This window comes from Eptesicus fuscus, chromosome 12 (genome assembly GCF_027574615.1).
Source record: "Eptesicus fuscus isolate TK198812 chromosome 12, DD_ASM_mEF_20220401, whole genome shotgun sequence".
Taxonomy (NCBI): Eukaryota; Metazoa; Chordata; class Mammalia; order Chiroptera; family Vespertilionidae; genus Eptesicus; species Eptesicus fuscus.
The window spans coordinates 3,680,066-3,695,567 of NC_072484.1; the positions used below are offsets into that span (position 1 = coordinate 3,680,066).

General features: G+C 55.0%; 1 protein-coding gene across 1 annotated transcript; it reads right to left on the reverse strand.

The window, feature by feature from the left end:
* Positions 1-2,449: 2,449 nt before the first annotated feature.
* TUBB1 (tubulin beta 1 class VI) lies at positions 2,450-7,446 on the reverse strand. Its single transcript, XM_008160522.3, has 4 exons — positions 7,390-7,446; positions 4,595-4,703; positions 3,779-3,889; positions 2,450-3,662 (listed from the first exon to the last, which is right to left on the reverse strand). The coding sequence occupies exons 1-4, from the start codon at positions 7,444-7,446 to the stop codon at positions 2,584-2,586; spliced, it is 1,356 nt and encodes a 451-aa protein (XP_008158744.1). The 3' UTR covers positions 2,450-2,583.
* Positions 7,447-15,502: the final 8,056 nt, after the last annotated feature.

A 15,502-nucleotide genomic window follows, 5' to 3' on the forward strand; every position in this document is an offset into this window, starting at 1 on the left:
CTCCCTGCCCCTGGGACACTTGACCTGTAGGTTTTATTTAATTCTCAGCACAGGGCGTGCTGGGAGCAGCAGAGCCGTGGGGAGAGCGGGGCTGGGAGCCACTGAGCGCTCCTGCGGTCCTTTGCCCTGGGCTGTTACCCTGCTATCCAGGCACCTGGTTTGTTGGGTGATGGAGGGACTAGGAAGCATCGTTCACACACACATGAGTCAGTGACTCATGAGGCCTTTAGGCCTTTTTGATAACCAGACAAAGTAACTGGCAGGCAAAGAACTAAATTATTTCCAGCCAAGTAATTAGATATGAGTCATTTATTAGCGAGGCAAATGTGATCATTGGAGGTGAGACTTAGGGACAGGGCTTATGACATGGCAAGGATTAAAGGAACTGAATAAAAGATAAATTTACTGCCAGCAAAGAGTCTCGAAGGCTCTTTCTCTGATTGAAAAATACCCTGAACTGATAACTGATTAAATAAACGCTGCATCCAGTCCTGCTGGGTAGCTTGCAGGACTGTCCAGGTTACCAGGGGCCCCAATGAGATCGAGTTGTGGGTATTTTAGTCACTGGGTGGGATGGTTGAGGCTGTCGTTAACCTTGCAGTGCTCTGGGGTGGGAGGTGAAGGCATCGGACAAACTCTAAAATTCCGATTCTACTGTGTCAGTCTCTGAGAGACCAGTGTCACTGTAGCGATCATACTACTAAAGAAATCAGCTCTTCAAAATCAGAGGGGACAGATTTCTTTTGGTTTCTAGATTTTTAGGTTTTTGGTTTTTTTGTTTTGTTTTTTTAATCTATTTCTACCATACGAAAGAGGAGGCTGATGAGATGCATTTTGAAATATTTTTAACTAAAATTAATCAGTCTAGGTGGTTAGACTCCAAGAAAAGCAATTTATTTAGTCTGAAATAAAGCAATTGAGCCATTTAAAATTGAATTTCTTTATAGTTTAATGATTACTATTGAGCAAACAAAAATCTTTATAGTAATATAAGTCAGCAGAAGTCTTTTTTTAATTTAGATTTATATCCTTCCTCCCATCCACTTAATTGCCTTTTTAGATTTTAGGAGGAAAGTGCTCGAGGAAGCATGAGTATGAATTCTTAGGTAATCACAGGTTGTATGACTTTTTAGCATCTAAGGAAGTTCATAACTTCAAAGTAAGAGCTTACAGGTGCAGCTTCTTATTCAATCTGTGTTTTCCGTGATTCTTGAACCTCAAGTAGAAAGTGTTTAAAACTTTTTTTCGTTTTGTAAATAGAAGGCTTGCTATACTGCCGACCGCAGACTTTAATTTTCTCTTGGCAATTTCAGTCATTTCCTTCGATGCCTTTGTGAAAAGTAATGTTTCCCAGAATGAACTATAGCTCCCCCCCTCCAAGTCCCCCAAACCTGCCTGCACCTGCTGCCTCATTATTATTGCAGATTATGGAAGCAAATCAGGAGGCAAGACCCAGTGCCTGCAAGTGCATCCTGGCTGTCCGTGGAGCAAACAGGGTAGAGCTCAGTGGTAATTGTAGGCCATTAAACCCTTACGGCCCTCAGGGCCGGCAGCGTATGTTAGAAATAGGTAAGCTGTAATTAAGTTACAGGCGATTTGATTATGCTCTTGTGTGTTTGGTCCTGTTGCAATGAGAGCAGATTAAAACCATGTGATGGTTAAAGCTGTGTCATCCTGCAAACATTATGACAACTTCTGCAAATTAATCTGAACTAGAAAAGTCCCCTAATGAGATGATGTCCTCTCTAACCACGAGGGACACTGCCGCGCCCACGCTGTCCCCTTTCTGAGTGAGCGGGGCTTGCAGCGTGCTCAGAAGGTGGTGACGGTGGGAGAGGGAAGGCCATTCCAAAGGTCCCCCTTTAGAGGGACCCCAACGAGGGTGGTCGATGAGGTCCAGAGTCTGACACTAGTAAGAAACGGAAATGACAAATGTGTGTGTGGGAAGCTGGCAACAAGGAGCGGATTGGCGCTCCGGAGTTTTGCCTGTCGTCTCTGGTTTGGGTTTCGGCCGCACTTTCCTCCCCTTCCTTTCCCCCTTCCAGCCCAGCCGGTGGCTGCGCTGTGCACAAGGACTACACAATTTGCTGGTGGGTGTTGACTCACTTGCCTCAGCTGTGTGGCTCCCCAATACCACTTGGTCACCTGGCTTTCCTGGAAGCCAGCAAGTGTGAGAAGGGGGCTGCTGAGCAGAGTCCTCGCAGCCCGGGACACCGAGTCAGGAGTCCTGGTGCGCCTCAGTGCTGACAGTTACCAGGTACCCTCCTCCCCACACATCATGTGCTGGCCATACAGTAAACAGTTGTAGACAAAGGGAGTACTTCGTGATAAATTCACTTTACTATTCAAAGGAGTGCAGACAATGCATGGAATACAGCGCCAGAGAAGACCCTGAAGCCATCAGTGATGTCCCCGCCCCACCCACCACCCCCTGCCCGTGGCCGTGCCCGTGGCCGTGCCCGTGGCCGAGCTAGCGCTGAGTGGCTGTGAGTAGTGGTCCTCGGTGCTGCCCAGCGGAGCAGCCTTGGGATGGCTGCCCAGAGCACTCGTGTGAAGAGCCGCTCCCGTGCCAGCCGCTCTCGGTCAGCCCTCCTTATCCTCTGCTTCCGTTTCCGCCTCCCCCCCCACCTCCTCATCTTCCTCCAGACCTGCTTTGGCGTCTTGAATCTGCTGGTACTCGGACACCAGGTCATGGATGTTGCTCTCGGCCTCCGCAAACTCGTTGATGTCCATGCCCTCGCCAGTGTACCAGTGCACGAAAGCCTTCCTCCTGAACATGGCTGCGAAGTGCTCCGACACCCTGGTGAACAGCTCCTGGATGGCCGTGCTGTTGCCGATGAAGGTGGCGGCCATGCTCAGCCCCGGGGGCGGGATGTCGCAGACGGCCACCTTGACGTTGTTGGGGATCCAGTCCACGAAGCAGTTGCTGCTCCGGGTCTGCACGGTGAGCATCTGCTCGTCCACTTCCTTGGTGGACATCTTCCCTCGGAAGATGCAGGCCACCGTCAAGTAGCGGCCGTGCCGGGGGTCACAGGCAGCCATGGTGTTGCGGGCATCAAACATCTGCTGGGTGAGCTCGGCCACCGAGAGGGCCCGGTACTGCTGGCTGCCCTGGGCCGTGAGCGGGGCGAAGCCGGGAATGAAGAAGTGCAGGCGGGGGAAAGGGACCATGTTCACGGCCAGCTTGCGCAGGTCGGCGTTGAGCTGGCCCGGGAACCGGAGGGAGGTGGTAATGCCACTCATGGTCAAGGACACCAGGTGGTTGAGGTCTCCGTAGGTGGGCGTGGTCAGCTTCAGGGTGCGAAAGCAGATGTCGTAGAGGGCCTCGTTGTCGATGCAGAAGCAGGCGTCGGCGTTCTCGATCAGCTGGTGGATGGACAGCACGGCGTTGTAGGGCTCCACCACCGTGTCCGACACCTTGGGCGAGGGCATGACGCTGAAGGAGTTGAGGATGCGGTCGGGGTACTCCTCCCGGATCTTGTTCATGAGCAGCGTGCCCATGCCTGAGCCGGTGCCCCCGCCCAGCGAGTGCACGATCTGGAAGCCCTGCAGGCAGTCGCAGGCCTCGCTCTCGCCCCGCACCACGTCCAGGACGCTGTCCAGCAGCTCCGCTCCCTCCGTGTAGTGGCCCTTGGCCCAGTTGTTGCCGGCCCCAGAGTTACCTGTGGCAGAGGACACGTGGTTACCTCCCCAGAGGCAGAGGAGACAGGGCAGAGAGAGGAGGACACCTTTAGCAGGCATCCTTCTCGTCCCAATGGAACCTTCCAGAAAAACCTACCGTGGACAAAACTGTCTGGTTGAAAGAGGCTTCCCAATTTGCTAGATCGGATGCTATCCATCGTCCCAGGCTCCAGGTCCACCAAGACGGCTCGGGGCACATATTTCTTACCTGTGCAGAAAAATAGGAGGAAGTCAGCAAACTATTGTTTTTTTCTAAAAGTTAGTGTTTCGCCCTAACCAGTTTGGCTCAGTGGCTAGAGCGTCGGCCTGGGGACTGAAAGGTCCCTGGTTCGATTCCGGTCAAAGGCACATGCCTGGGTTGTGGGCTCCATCCTCAGTAGGGGGCGTGCAGGAGGCAGCCGATCAATGATGCTCATCATTGATGTTTCTATCTCTCTCTTCCTCTCCCTTCCTCTCTGAAATCAAGAAAAATATTTTTTAAATAAAATAAACATTAATGTTTCATCAAAATAGAACCTTGTGATACTGGTTCCGCGCGCCCCCCGCCCCCCCCCCCCCCCCCCACCAAAGAAATGGTGTCTTTGGTAGAGATTTGCAGTCACATCCTGACCCTAACAACACACAAATCTACCAAGTGCCTTAAAAATTACTTTTCCATTATTGTTTTGTTTTGTTATGTTGCCAATGACAGAGATTCTGTTCCTATTGGAAATGCTGCTGGTTTTTATTTAAAAACCAAATGGGAAGGTTGGTGCTTAAACTGCATGTGTGAAGACACGGGCTCCCCTTTAGTGACTTCTTTGGACAGGGCTTGGGGAACCGTCCCTCGGGGTCCGGCGGGTGTGCCCGGACGTCACCCAGGGACATCTCGTGGCCCTGTGAGCACTGGCTGCTCCAGAGCGCAGCATCCTACCGTGGGCCTCGTTGTAATACACGCTGATCCTCTCCAGCTGCAGGGCGCAGTCCCCGCCGTAGCTCCCAACCGAGTCGATGCCGTGCTCCTCACCGATCACCTCCCAGAACTGAAAGCAGAGGAGGGGTGGTCAGTGCGCAGAGGGACTCGAAAAAGGCTATGTTGGCTGCAGGTTGGACAGGAAGACAGGAGGTGGCCCTGGGCCTGCCTCCCTGAGTCTCCCTGCCTGTCCTTTCCCAAAGCGTGCTTTCGGTCCTTTTCATAAATCCTCGGCGTGGCATCGTTCACTTTGTGCCTCTACTGCAGATGCATCTGAAGACTGCATTCCATACCCACCTGAATTCCCCAAATGGACTGTCAACATACATTAAGTTGGATTTTGCTCTGATTAAATTCAGGCTGTTGTATACATTAAAGCTGTTGTTTACAATTTCACATCACAGTGTAGCTCTAATTTCACCTGTAGTGCTCCAAGCATATAAACTATAGACTCCAGGCCCTAGCCGGTTTGGCTCAGTGGCTAGAGTGTCGGCTTGCGGACTAAAGGGTCCCGGGTTCGATTCCAGTCAAGGGCACGTACCTTGGTTGCAGGCTCCTTCCCAGCCCAGGCCCTGGTCCAGGCACATGCAGGAGGCAGCCAATCGATGTGTGTCTCTCACATCGATGTTTCTCTCTGTCTTTCCCTCTCTCTTCACTCTCTCTAAAAGTCAATGGAAAAATATCCTTGGATGAGGATTAAAAAATAATAAAGTCTAGACTCCGGAATGAAAACAGACTGAACTCTTAGCTGCTTTCACAGTAATATCGCACTTCCCTTTGGAGGTTTATTTTCACGAAGTTTACCCAAAAGCCCGTAACTGGGACATCTACTAGTATGCCCGAGGCAAGCAATGTGCATTTTGATGATCAGGTGTGCACACAGTTCAAAATCATGCATAGCTTACCCTCGTGTAACTGAAATGTATTGCACCTTCAGTCACACATACAGTACTTATTAATGTAGATACACGCCAAGCTCTCAGTATGGAAACGGTTACCGGACGCCTTCTTTTCCTTGCCCTGGGGAAGCCCATAGTCCCGTGCATTGAACACATCTATGCTCAAGTCCCTCCCAGCCACCTCTTGTGAATGATGGCTCTGCTCCGGCCATGGTCTTATTTGTAGTAAGTTACCAGCACTGTTGAGGGTGTGGAAGAATCAGTAAAGTTAAGTTCTGTGATACCACAAATTAAGTATAACTTCAAATTCTTATGGACCCAAATAATAAGCAGTTGCTGTGGTTCTGACCGCAGAGTTCTGGAGTGAGAGCTAAGACCCTATCTGGACTGCTCTCCCTCCCGAGGGCCTCCGTCCACGTTATCTTCCAGCGTCAGGGCAGTGGGGCTTGGTCCTCCTCTGTGGGCTGTAGTTTGAACATCTTATCACTGTCGTGTGGCAGGGCGATGCTTCCCTTCGAGCAGTAATCGTCTTTGTCCCAGGTTTTAAGCCCCTGCGTTCAAAGCCTGGTTTCTGCACAGCAGCAGACAGTGGGAGGCAGCCCAGTGTCCATCGGGGATGAGTGGTGACGAATGCAGGCCACCCACACAAGCAATATTCAGCCTTAAGAAAGGAAGAAGCCTGGCTGGGTGGCTCGGTTGGTTGGAGCATCGTCTGGTGCACCCAAAAGGTTGTGGCTTCAACTCCCAGTCAGGACATATACTTAGGTTGCAGGTTCGATGCCCAGTCCGGGGCTTCTGGGAGGCAATCGGTTGGTGTTTATCACATCAATGTTTCTCCCTTCCTCTCAAAAATCAACGAGAATGTCCTCAGAGGAGGATTTTTTAAAAAGAAAGGAAGGAAATCCAGTCACCTGCTATAGCCTGGATGAACCTGAGGACATAGTGCTCGGTGACATAAGCCGGTCACAAAAGGACAAATTCTGATGACTCAACTTACATGAGGGACCTAGTGAAGTCAAACTGAGGCGGAGCAGGCCGGTGGGGCCAGGGCGGGGGGAGGAATGCGGGGTTACCGTTTGGCAGAGTTTCAGGTTTGCAGGAGGCACTGAGTGAGATACCCTTTTAAATAGTTGAGGTGAGGGGGAGAATAGTTAAGGTGGTTAATTTTATGCTGTCACCAGTTTTTTAAGATTTTAAAGACGGTGTTAATACAGTTCATACTTGTAAAGGTAATTTGAAAACAGCAATGAGAACAACCAGAGACCATAGGATTGGTCATCTTCCCGTTAGGGCTGGAGGCACCGGGCGCTCTCATTGTTTTCTTAGCATTACAACTGAGCCAGGTCCTTTGTAGAAAATTTTAAGGGGGAAGGAGAAAAACTCATTTATATTCCAGAGGGTGTATTTTAATTCTTATTGCTACTGGGCACAAACCTTGTAGGTTTACCGTTTACTTTCCTGTTGCATATTAAATGGAACAGCAGTTGGTCCTTTCAACTTTATAACCTAAAGGGGAGGGAAAGATAGCTTCGCGACACGGTGTTGAAAGTTTCCCAACAAACCTTGGAAAACTGTTTGGAGACAAATTACTATTCTCAGATATAAAAAGTTCATTGCTTCAAGATGATACAAGTAAAAATAGTTGATGTGTATCGTACACAAGAGACTCTACAAAATTAACATGAATTAAATTAACCCTGTACGCCTGTGCTGTTTCCTGAGTCTCTAATTAAAGGCCGTCTAATAATCCAACGCCCAGCAAGTGCATGCGGCCTGTTCAGCTGACGGGGGGCAGTTTCCTGGGCGGCTGCACCATGGACCGTGGGGAAGCCATTGCTAGGAATGAAGGCGTCTTACCTTGGCTCCGATCTGGTTGCCACACTGGCCGATCTGAATGTGCACAATTTCACGCATCCTCACTTTGTGCCCAAGGGCAAGATCTTCACGGAATCCTCAGACCCTGGGGGAGACGCCCTTCACCAGTGTGAGCCCAACGCGGCTGGTCGTCGCAGTGATGGGACCAGCTGACCCAGCTGCCCCCCAGTGTGACCCAAGGGTGTGTCCAGCCTGAGGCCAGCCCAGCCCTCTTGTGTTCTGCCTATCATCCTAGGGAAGGGGGTGTTCTTTTCCTCTCCCAGCACAGAATATTGCCCGGTCATTTCCTAGAGTTCAAGACCAAAGGCTGCCTTTGTGCACGGTGCCCGGCGGGCCAGCACCAGGTGTGGGCACCGGTTAGTGAGGCATGTGGTGTGACCACTGAGCCTGGCCCCTCGTCACCCTTTCTAGCCCTGCGTTCTGTTGTCCCCTTTGCTCTTGTCCTGCTGTCTGGGGCTCATTGCCTGCCAGTGGTTTCCTTGAGCAGAACAAGAGTGCTCGGGGGCCAGAGGGACGCCCACCCACATTTCCATTTTGCTAAGGCCCAGCCGAGGGCAGCCGTACTGCGGGGTGCCGAGGATGGACCCGCTCTGCCAGATCCTCAGCATGCTTCCCTGAGCTCCCAGCAAGCAACTTGCAAAACCAGGCCCAGGCCCCCCTCCCGCCGCCTACCCACAGCCAGCCCTGCCCAGCAGCACAGAGCTCTGGGGGTGCAGGCAGGGCCACATCTCAGTCCTGAAGCCCCGGCACATGTGCAACTGTCCCCAGCAAGCACCTGCTTCCTGAGGCCTCTCTCAGCCTTTGCCAGGGACCCGAGGCGGGCCCTCATCATTGGACAGCTACCAACCGGCACCTGCCCTATACCGGGCACACATTTGGGAGCTGGGGGTTCGAGAATGGAGGAGATGGTGCCAGCAGCCTGAGTCCCGGAGCTCTGAGGGGTGACTGACTTAGGAAGGCAAGTCCCCAGGATGTGGATTCAAAAGCAGGACTGAACTGGACTCAGCCCAGAGGCCCTGGCCCCTGTCCTCCCTGCCTCTGACCTGACAGGTGATGTCGGTTGAGGGGTCAGTCCTGCCTCCTGAGTCTTTCCAGACCCTTGACTCCTAAACCCTGTGTACTGCCCGGCCTGGGCAGCCTGAGACGGGGGTACGTGGGACGGCTAACAATGGACTTGGGGGAAGGGGTGGTAAATAGCCTCTACTCACTCCCAAAGGCATTCATCCAGGAAGGACCTGAGCTGTCCATTGGAAGCAAACCCCAGAGGTGGGGAAGGAGGACTTGTCCCCCAGGGGCTGGCACCAGAGCTGCTCTGGTCTGCCACTGTCCAGAAGAGGCCCCGTGACGCCGGGCCGGGCCCTGGACCCGAGAAAGTTGCTGTGAAGGGCGCTCCAGGACAGTCGGGGGCATTTGAATAGACGGCACACGTTGCTCAATACCATTTTGTGTCCATGCTAGAGTTCCTACATGTGACCGGGGCCTGGGGCTTATACAAATAGAAATCCTTGTTTTCAAGAGATACTATGACGCACTCAGGTCAAGAGTCACCAGGCCAGCAATTTAGTCACAAACATTTAGACAACACAATAAAATGTGATACATGCAAAGAGGTGAACCAGTGCGGCAAGTTGTTAACAGCAGGTGCATTTCCCCACGTGGTGCAGGATTAGCTCGGGGAACACTCCTCCAGTTTGGAAGTTCCTTCTACTCAAATCTCAATGACGACGGGTTTCACAGATGCCGCTGGTTCAAACCATGCCACCCTCAAAGGTAAAGACAGGAAAGTGTAAATCAAGATGAAGGCGTTTGCGGTGCCTAGCAGTACTTTTCACAAATTAAAAAATAAGCTTTCAGCTCTCATAGATGTCACCCCATTCCCTTTCCCTGGGTGCCCTCTTCCCTCATCCCCTGCTGACCTCCCCACCTTCCCCTGCTCCCTGCCCATCAGACTCCTACAAAGTCCCAGGGTCCCAGGGCAGCTCCCCTGTGACTTCCTGGAGCACCTTGACCTTCCCCTCAGTCCCTGGGTCTCCCTCCCTCTCTCTCCCTCTCTCTCTCTCTCTCTCTCTCTCTCTCTCTCTCTCTCTCTCTCTCACTCACACACACACACACACACACACACACACCCGCCTGCGGCCCCAGCACTTTACTTGGTCCTGTTTGCTAATCACTTATTCTCCTGCCTTATCTCCCGTCAGTCTGGGAACTGCCGCTATCTTTCCACCTTCGAGTCCCCCACCTGCCCCTCGGGTAACAGGGCCTCAGCAAATGTTTGCCGAGCGCACACAGACAGCTGGGCCAGTTTGAGCAGCCATGGCAAGTTTTCATAAAGGCAATAATGTATTTATTCAGAGTATGTCCTCATGGGGCCGGGGGGAGTCGGGGGAGGCTGGAGGGTTTTTCCCTCCAACCCCTAAGTGGCTTGTTGATGGGGTGACCGCAGGTGCTGTGAGAGCTGCTCCCAGGGCCGTGCGGGCTGCGGGACACAGCCAGGCGGGGCTACTCCATCTCTGTGCTCCTTCTTCGCTGTGTGGGCAGGAGCCACGGTGTGGGCCCCCACCCCCTCCACCCGGAGCACATTCCTCTCGGTCATCTCAGTTTGCTCAGGGAGGGAGGCCAGGCTCCCAGATGGGCGCCTAAAAGGTTTTTCTGTTAATGGGGCAGTTGGCAAAAGAGGAAAGAAGAGGAGCTGTTTGCTTTGAGCTGTTTGCTGGCAGTGTTTACTCAGTCTCGGCACTGCACTCAGCTTTGGACACCGCAGGGGCGAGGGCAATGCTGGGCAGGGAGCCCACGGTCCGGGGCCGAGGCTCGGCCGCTCGTGGGCCTACCTCCGCCCTGAACCTGAGTCTTCTCCGCTGCAACACGGGGTGGTGGTCGCCCGGGACTGTGCCTTTGCAGGCGGTGTTTTGCGAGTCGGCTTCCAAGGGTGTGAGAGGCTGTGGCTCCCTGTAGAGATGGCACCGTTCATGTCTAGGTAGTGAGCACCTACTATGTGCCAGGCTGAGCTAGTTGTGGGCAGAGGGCTGGCTGTCGGGTTTAAGATGTCTGGGTGGAGCAGAGTGGTAAGAAAGGCATGGGTCTGAAAGCGGCCACTCGCACTCCTCTGTCCTGGTGAAGGTAGCTGTGTCCCATGGAGAGAGCTCCCCTCGGAGGGCCCTTCTCAGACCAACAGCGGCAGCCCCTCCTGGGACACAAGCTCTGCCCTCCGACCCGGAGGGTGGTGACCCTCCGGCCCTGAACGGCAGCGAGGGATGGAGAGTGGCCGTCTGTGACGAAGGCCAGTCCTTTGTCCCCCAGAGAAGGGCTGTGGCAAAGGCAGGTTAGCAGTGACTGCCCGGGAGCTCAGAGCGTCAGTGAGCATCACTGCAGAGGGCAGAGGGCAGAGGGCAGAGGGCAGAGGGCAGAGATTAGGAGCAAAAGCATCCCAGGGAATGCATGGTGGTGGCACCACTGCACGACAGGAAAGCCGCTCCTGCGGACGCTGAAATGACCCTTAGTTGGGCACCGCCCCCGGGCGCTGTTGGCCGCGAGAAGATGCGGTGGCAGCCAGCCCCTTCCCGCATGTCACTGGGTCTATTATGGGAATAGGACTGCGGTGATAAGGAAAACCAGTGTCACCAGAACCCCAGATCGGCTGCTCCCAGACTTCCTCCAGGAGATGCCTCCAGTGGTCAGATGGAGCCCCCACCCCCACCCCACCCGGCATTTGACAAATGAAATAGAATCAGGAAAAACACAGCACACTTAGAATTCATTGATTTCATCCGCCCCTGATCCTCTTCTGCGCACATCAAAGTTCCGTGAATAACTCCGAGGAGATTGTTGAATTATAGTGTTTGCTTGTGATTCAGCGGCAGAAATTTTTCCAAATGTCTTAGCAAGAAAATGACATCTGAGGGGCCATTATGAGTGACTCAGCGGTGTGGGCAGATCAGCTGCACCGCGCTCCCCGTTCCTGTCCTCGGCTTCGGGTGTTCTCTAGCTGTGAGAGAAAGTTCTGGAGGAAGAATAAGTAATTCGCAGAGAGGAGGGACTGGGAGAGCATGGCTGTGTTCCCACAAGCCAGGCTGCCCGGCTTCATGGAGAAGTTTTAGACCTGGTCCCCCAGCCGAAAATCCCCATGGCATCCACACCACGCTGGCCTCGGGGCCACTCTGCACGCCCCTCCACCCCCGGCCTCCAGGCCCAGGCAGTGAGACACTCTGCCAGCTCTTTGGGCACATCAAGGGTCAGAGCTGGGCTGTGCCGTCTCCAAGGTGCAGGAGGAAACACACGCACGCACGCACATGCACTTCCCCGAGCTGCCGTGATTCTGCAGGGACACATCAGCCGTCTGCACCGCGCCTCTCCCTCTCCCTCTCCCAAGGCGGACAGGACCGATAAGCAACGTTCTGCGGCGGAAACAGGGATGAGCATAGCACCGCCAGCACCTCGAGCTGAAACCAAACAGAAACATGTACTTCTCCCAGCCGGTGTTTGTCCAAGAGGCCTGTTGTGTGCCTCTCAGAAACCCATTCGTTTAGCCAACAAATATTGGCCGGGTGCTCTCTGGGGGTTCGAGGGACCTCAGAGAAGTAGGGCAGGGGGCCCTGCTCTCCAAGGATGCAGACATACAGCCCTGGTCCCCTTTCCACTGGCCTTTGCCAAGTTCTCTGCCACCTCATTTGGGAATCTGAGGCTCGGAGAAGAAGTGGGCTCACTCAACTCCCAGAATGAGGGTCGGGTTGCAGGTCTTCAGGCCCCTATGTCCAGGGGTACAATGTGAGGTGTTGAGAGGGGTCAGCCCGCTGGCCTCCAACGAGGCATCTGAGGAGCCCAGACTGCTTACCTCCTCTTTCTCCTCTCCCCTGGCCCACACCTGGGTCCTGTCAGCTCTCCCTCCCAGACAGGTGGCTGTGTGCCTGCTATCTCGTCTCTGCGAGGCATCATCAGCTGCCCTTCCTTGACCACAGCAGACCCCACCTGGCCTCACTCTGCCTCCTTCCATCCCCTCCGCCCACGGCCACCAGAGGGATCTTATCGCATAAACCAGGCCCTGCCCTTCAGGAGCCAGCTGCCACAGGAGAAACTGCCCCTCTCACCACAGCCCACGTGGCTCAGACCCTCGGAGAAGATGCCGGGAGGGGCAGGGAGGGGGCTTGTGGAGTCTGCGATGCAGGGCAGAGGGTCCGCACCTCCTGGGCTGCGCCTGCAGGAAGCGTGGCCGCGGGCGGTAGGCAGGACACAGCAGCTGTGCCCGGCCGGAGGCCTGAGGGGCATGTTTAGGGCACCTCTGAGCTCTCCGTGACCTCACCTGCCTGTTGGTCAGCCACCCCTGCTGCCTCGTGCCCCTCGGCTTCTTCCAGGTGAGCACCCACCAAGCATGTGTGCGTGTCGAGGACTTTGCCTAGTCTCTCCCGTCTGCCTCGGAAGTGCAGCGCTTCCCGTGCCCGTGTCCTCGACACCAGTCTCCGCTCCCTGGAGCGCCCTCCCCGAGGCCCCACCTCTAGCTGGCCCCGTTGTATCCGTTTCCAAGCACTTTCTACTCCCGGAGGGATTCCTTTCTCCACGTGCCCCTTTCCCGCGTGTAAGCTCCTCGACGGCAGGGGCTGGCACAGGGGTTTGGCACATGCCAGTTGCTCAGCAAATGCCTGTGACTGCCTGACTTCAGAGAGCCACCGGATCTGACCGGTGAATGACCAAGACCCCTCAGACAGAGGTCATGGGCAGCTCCCGGGCGGGCTCGACATCCTGGGCTTGGCCATAGGCCAACATGTTCTGAAGGTCAGGCTGACAGCCAACCTCATGAATGGGGTCCCAGGGAGGCAAGTGTGTGCAGCCAACAGAGGGGTTCATGGTGATGCCTTTGGGGACAGCAGCAGGACGAGGCCAGACCTGACCCACCAATTGGAAGGCTCCCCCTACAAAGGCGGCTGGGACTCAGCTGGAGCATCTGACCTCACGGCCACGTGAATGGAGAGGGTCCCTGCGCTGGCAAGAACGCCAAAGTGCCCTGCGAAGCCAGACGTGCCTGGCGGCAGGGTCAGCATCCCTCCAAACACCGGTATCCCGGATGCGGCCAAACTCAGGAATGTGGAGTAACGGGACGTGTCTGAACCTTCAGCCCAGAGCCACCACGCGGCCTGAAGGTTCCGAGGAAATTCCACAGACACAGAAACAACCTGTCCGCACTCTCCTTCAAGTGGGGAGAGCCGGCCAGCCCAGGCCCAACTAGGACGTATGTGTGTTCTTCATCAGGACGAGGGGAAATCAACCCTATTTTTAGAAATAATAGGTTTTTGTGTTGTGGCCTTGGATCATGTATGTGTCAGGAGACTTTATAGAGGAAAAGAAAAGGGGGGGGGGGGGAGACTAGATTCTAACCTGCCACCCACGAGCCTATGCTAAGTACAGGTCTCCTGACTTCTGTGGAGCCTCAGTCTCCCCACCTATAAAATGGGGAGCTAGCATCTGGCCCCACCTCATAGGGTTGTGCCAACATCTAAAGAGGACAGATGATTCCCAGTCTGGAGACTATTCTAGAAAGTCATCGCCTCTGCCTTTAAGCAGCACTAGGAACAGATATGACTCACTTACGTCCAGGAAGAAAATGCCAGGGCACAGGTAGGCTTCCAGAGAGGGGACTTGGTAGTGGTTTCAGGGTGACTCCACGTCTCAGCACCTGCAAGACTTGCCCCAGGTGCCCTAGGTGGGTCACACAGAGTACAGGAGGGAGTGGCTAGAGCTGGTGGGCCCCTGCCCAGCCCCCTCTGCTCCAGGCTGGAGGAGATGAGTCTTTATCACAGACTAGAGGCCCAGTGCACAAAATTCATGCACTCTGGGGAGGGGGGGCCCTCAGCCTGGCCTGTGCCCCCTTGCAGTCCGAGAGCCCTGGGGATGTCCCGCTGCTGTGGAGGTGGGAGAGGCTCCTGCCACCACCACTGCACTTGCCAGCCTTGAGCCCAGCTTCTGGCTGAGCGGCACGCCCCTGGTGGTCAGTGTGTGTCATAGCGACCAGTCATTCTGCTGTTCGGTCGATTTGCATATTAGCCTTTTATTATATAGGATGCCCTCACAGGACTGGCCGCCAGGTCTGCCAAGGCTGAAGCTGCGCTCAGGTGCACTTGATGTGAGGAGAGACAAGCAGGCCCCAGAGGCCAGCCCAGCAGGCTCTTCCTCCTCCGGAGCCCAGCGGCCTCTCATGTTGACCTGCGTGCCCTTCCCTAGCAGTCAGCTGCAGTGCTCTGACCACAGTCTGCAGGCTGACACTTGGCTCAGGTTGGTCCAAGGCCACCCCCCTCTCAGAGCCTCAGCATCCACTGATCACAGCCAAGTTCACATGTGAAGGGCCCTGGGTCCGTTGTCTGACCGTCCCGGGGGCTGGAGAGGCAGAGCGTGTCACACCAGCCCTCACTCACTCACTTCTCACCTTGCAAGTTGTGGTTTCAAATGTCTGGACTCCCTCCCCATCCTGCTGCCCGATTTCCCCATCGCTTTCTGAGTCTGACTTGCTTCTGTGTCAGGGAAACGCTGGTGGGCCACAGCGAGGCAACCCTGATGTCCTCCCATCACCAGCCTGAGTGCCACCACCCCTCCCTCTGGCTAAGCTGCATTCCACAGGCCTGTGTGACCTTCCCAGCCACGACCCTGGCCTCCGCCCTGGCTGCTGGAGGCCATGTGATCAGGCCAGCCTGCTGCAGCGTCTGTGGGCGGCAGCATTACGGCTAGCTTGGTCCTCGGAGCCCGGGGGCCCTGTGTGACTGCAGGTCACCTGCCAATGACAAACTGAGGACTTTCCCAGAAGGGAAGGAGCACAAGAGGGTGGGGCCGTGACCACACTTGAGCTCCAGTGGCTTTTCAGGAACAGGGACGAAACTTCTGGCTGAGGATGCAGTGCCTGGCTCCACCTGAGGCCTCGGCTGCTCGGACAGCCCCTGCGGACAGGTGTCCAGCCCCGTTGGGGTCCCATGGTCGCCTCAGCACTCCTAAGGTGGCCACGGAGATTGCTGGAAGTCCAGGAGGCAGTCATTTTGGTTTTTGATTGTCGGGTGGCACAGGCCCAGGAAGGGGCCAAGGGGCCGCAGAGGGGCCTGCGGACCCGGCCAAGGCCTGCGCG

Bases quoted from the DNA above. Each gene is read 5' to 3' on its own strand.
- TUBB1 (XM_008160522.3), bottom strand. From the start codon at position 7,446: ATGCGTGAAATTGTGCACATTCAGATCGGCCAGTGTGGCAACCAGATC. The intron at 3,890-4,594 runs GTAGGATGCTGC...TTTTCTGCACAG, and splicing joins GTATTACAACGAGGCCCACG to GTAAGAAATATGTGCCCCGA. The intron at 3,663-3,778 runs GTAGGTTTTTCT...CCTCTGCCACAG, and splicing joins ACCAGACAGTTTTGTCCACG to GTAACTCTGGGGCCGGCAAC.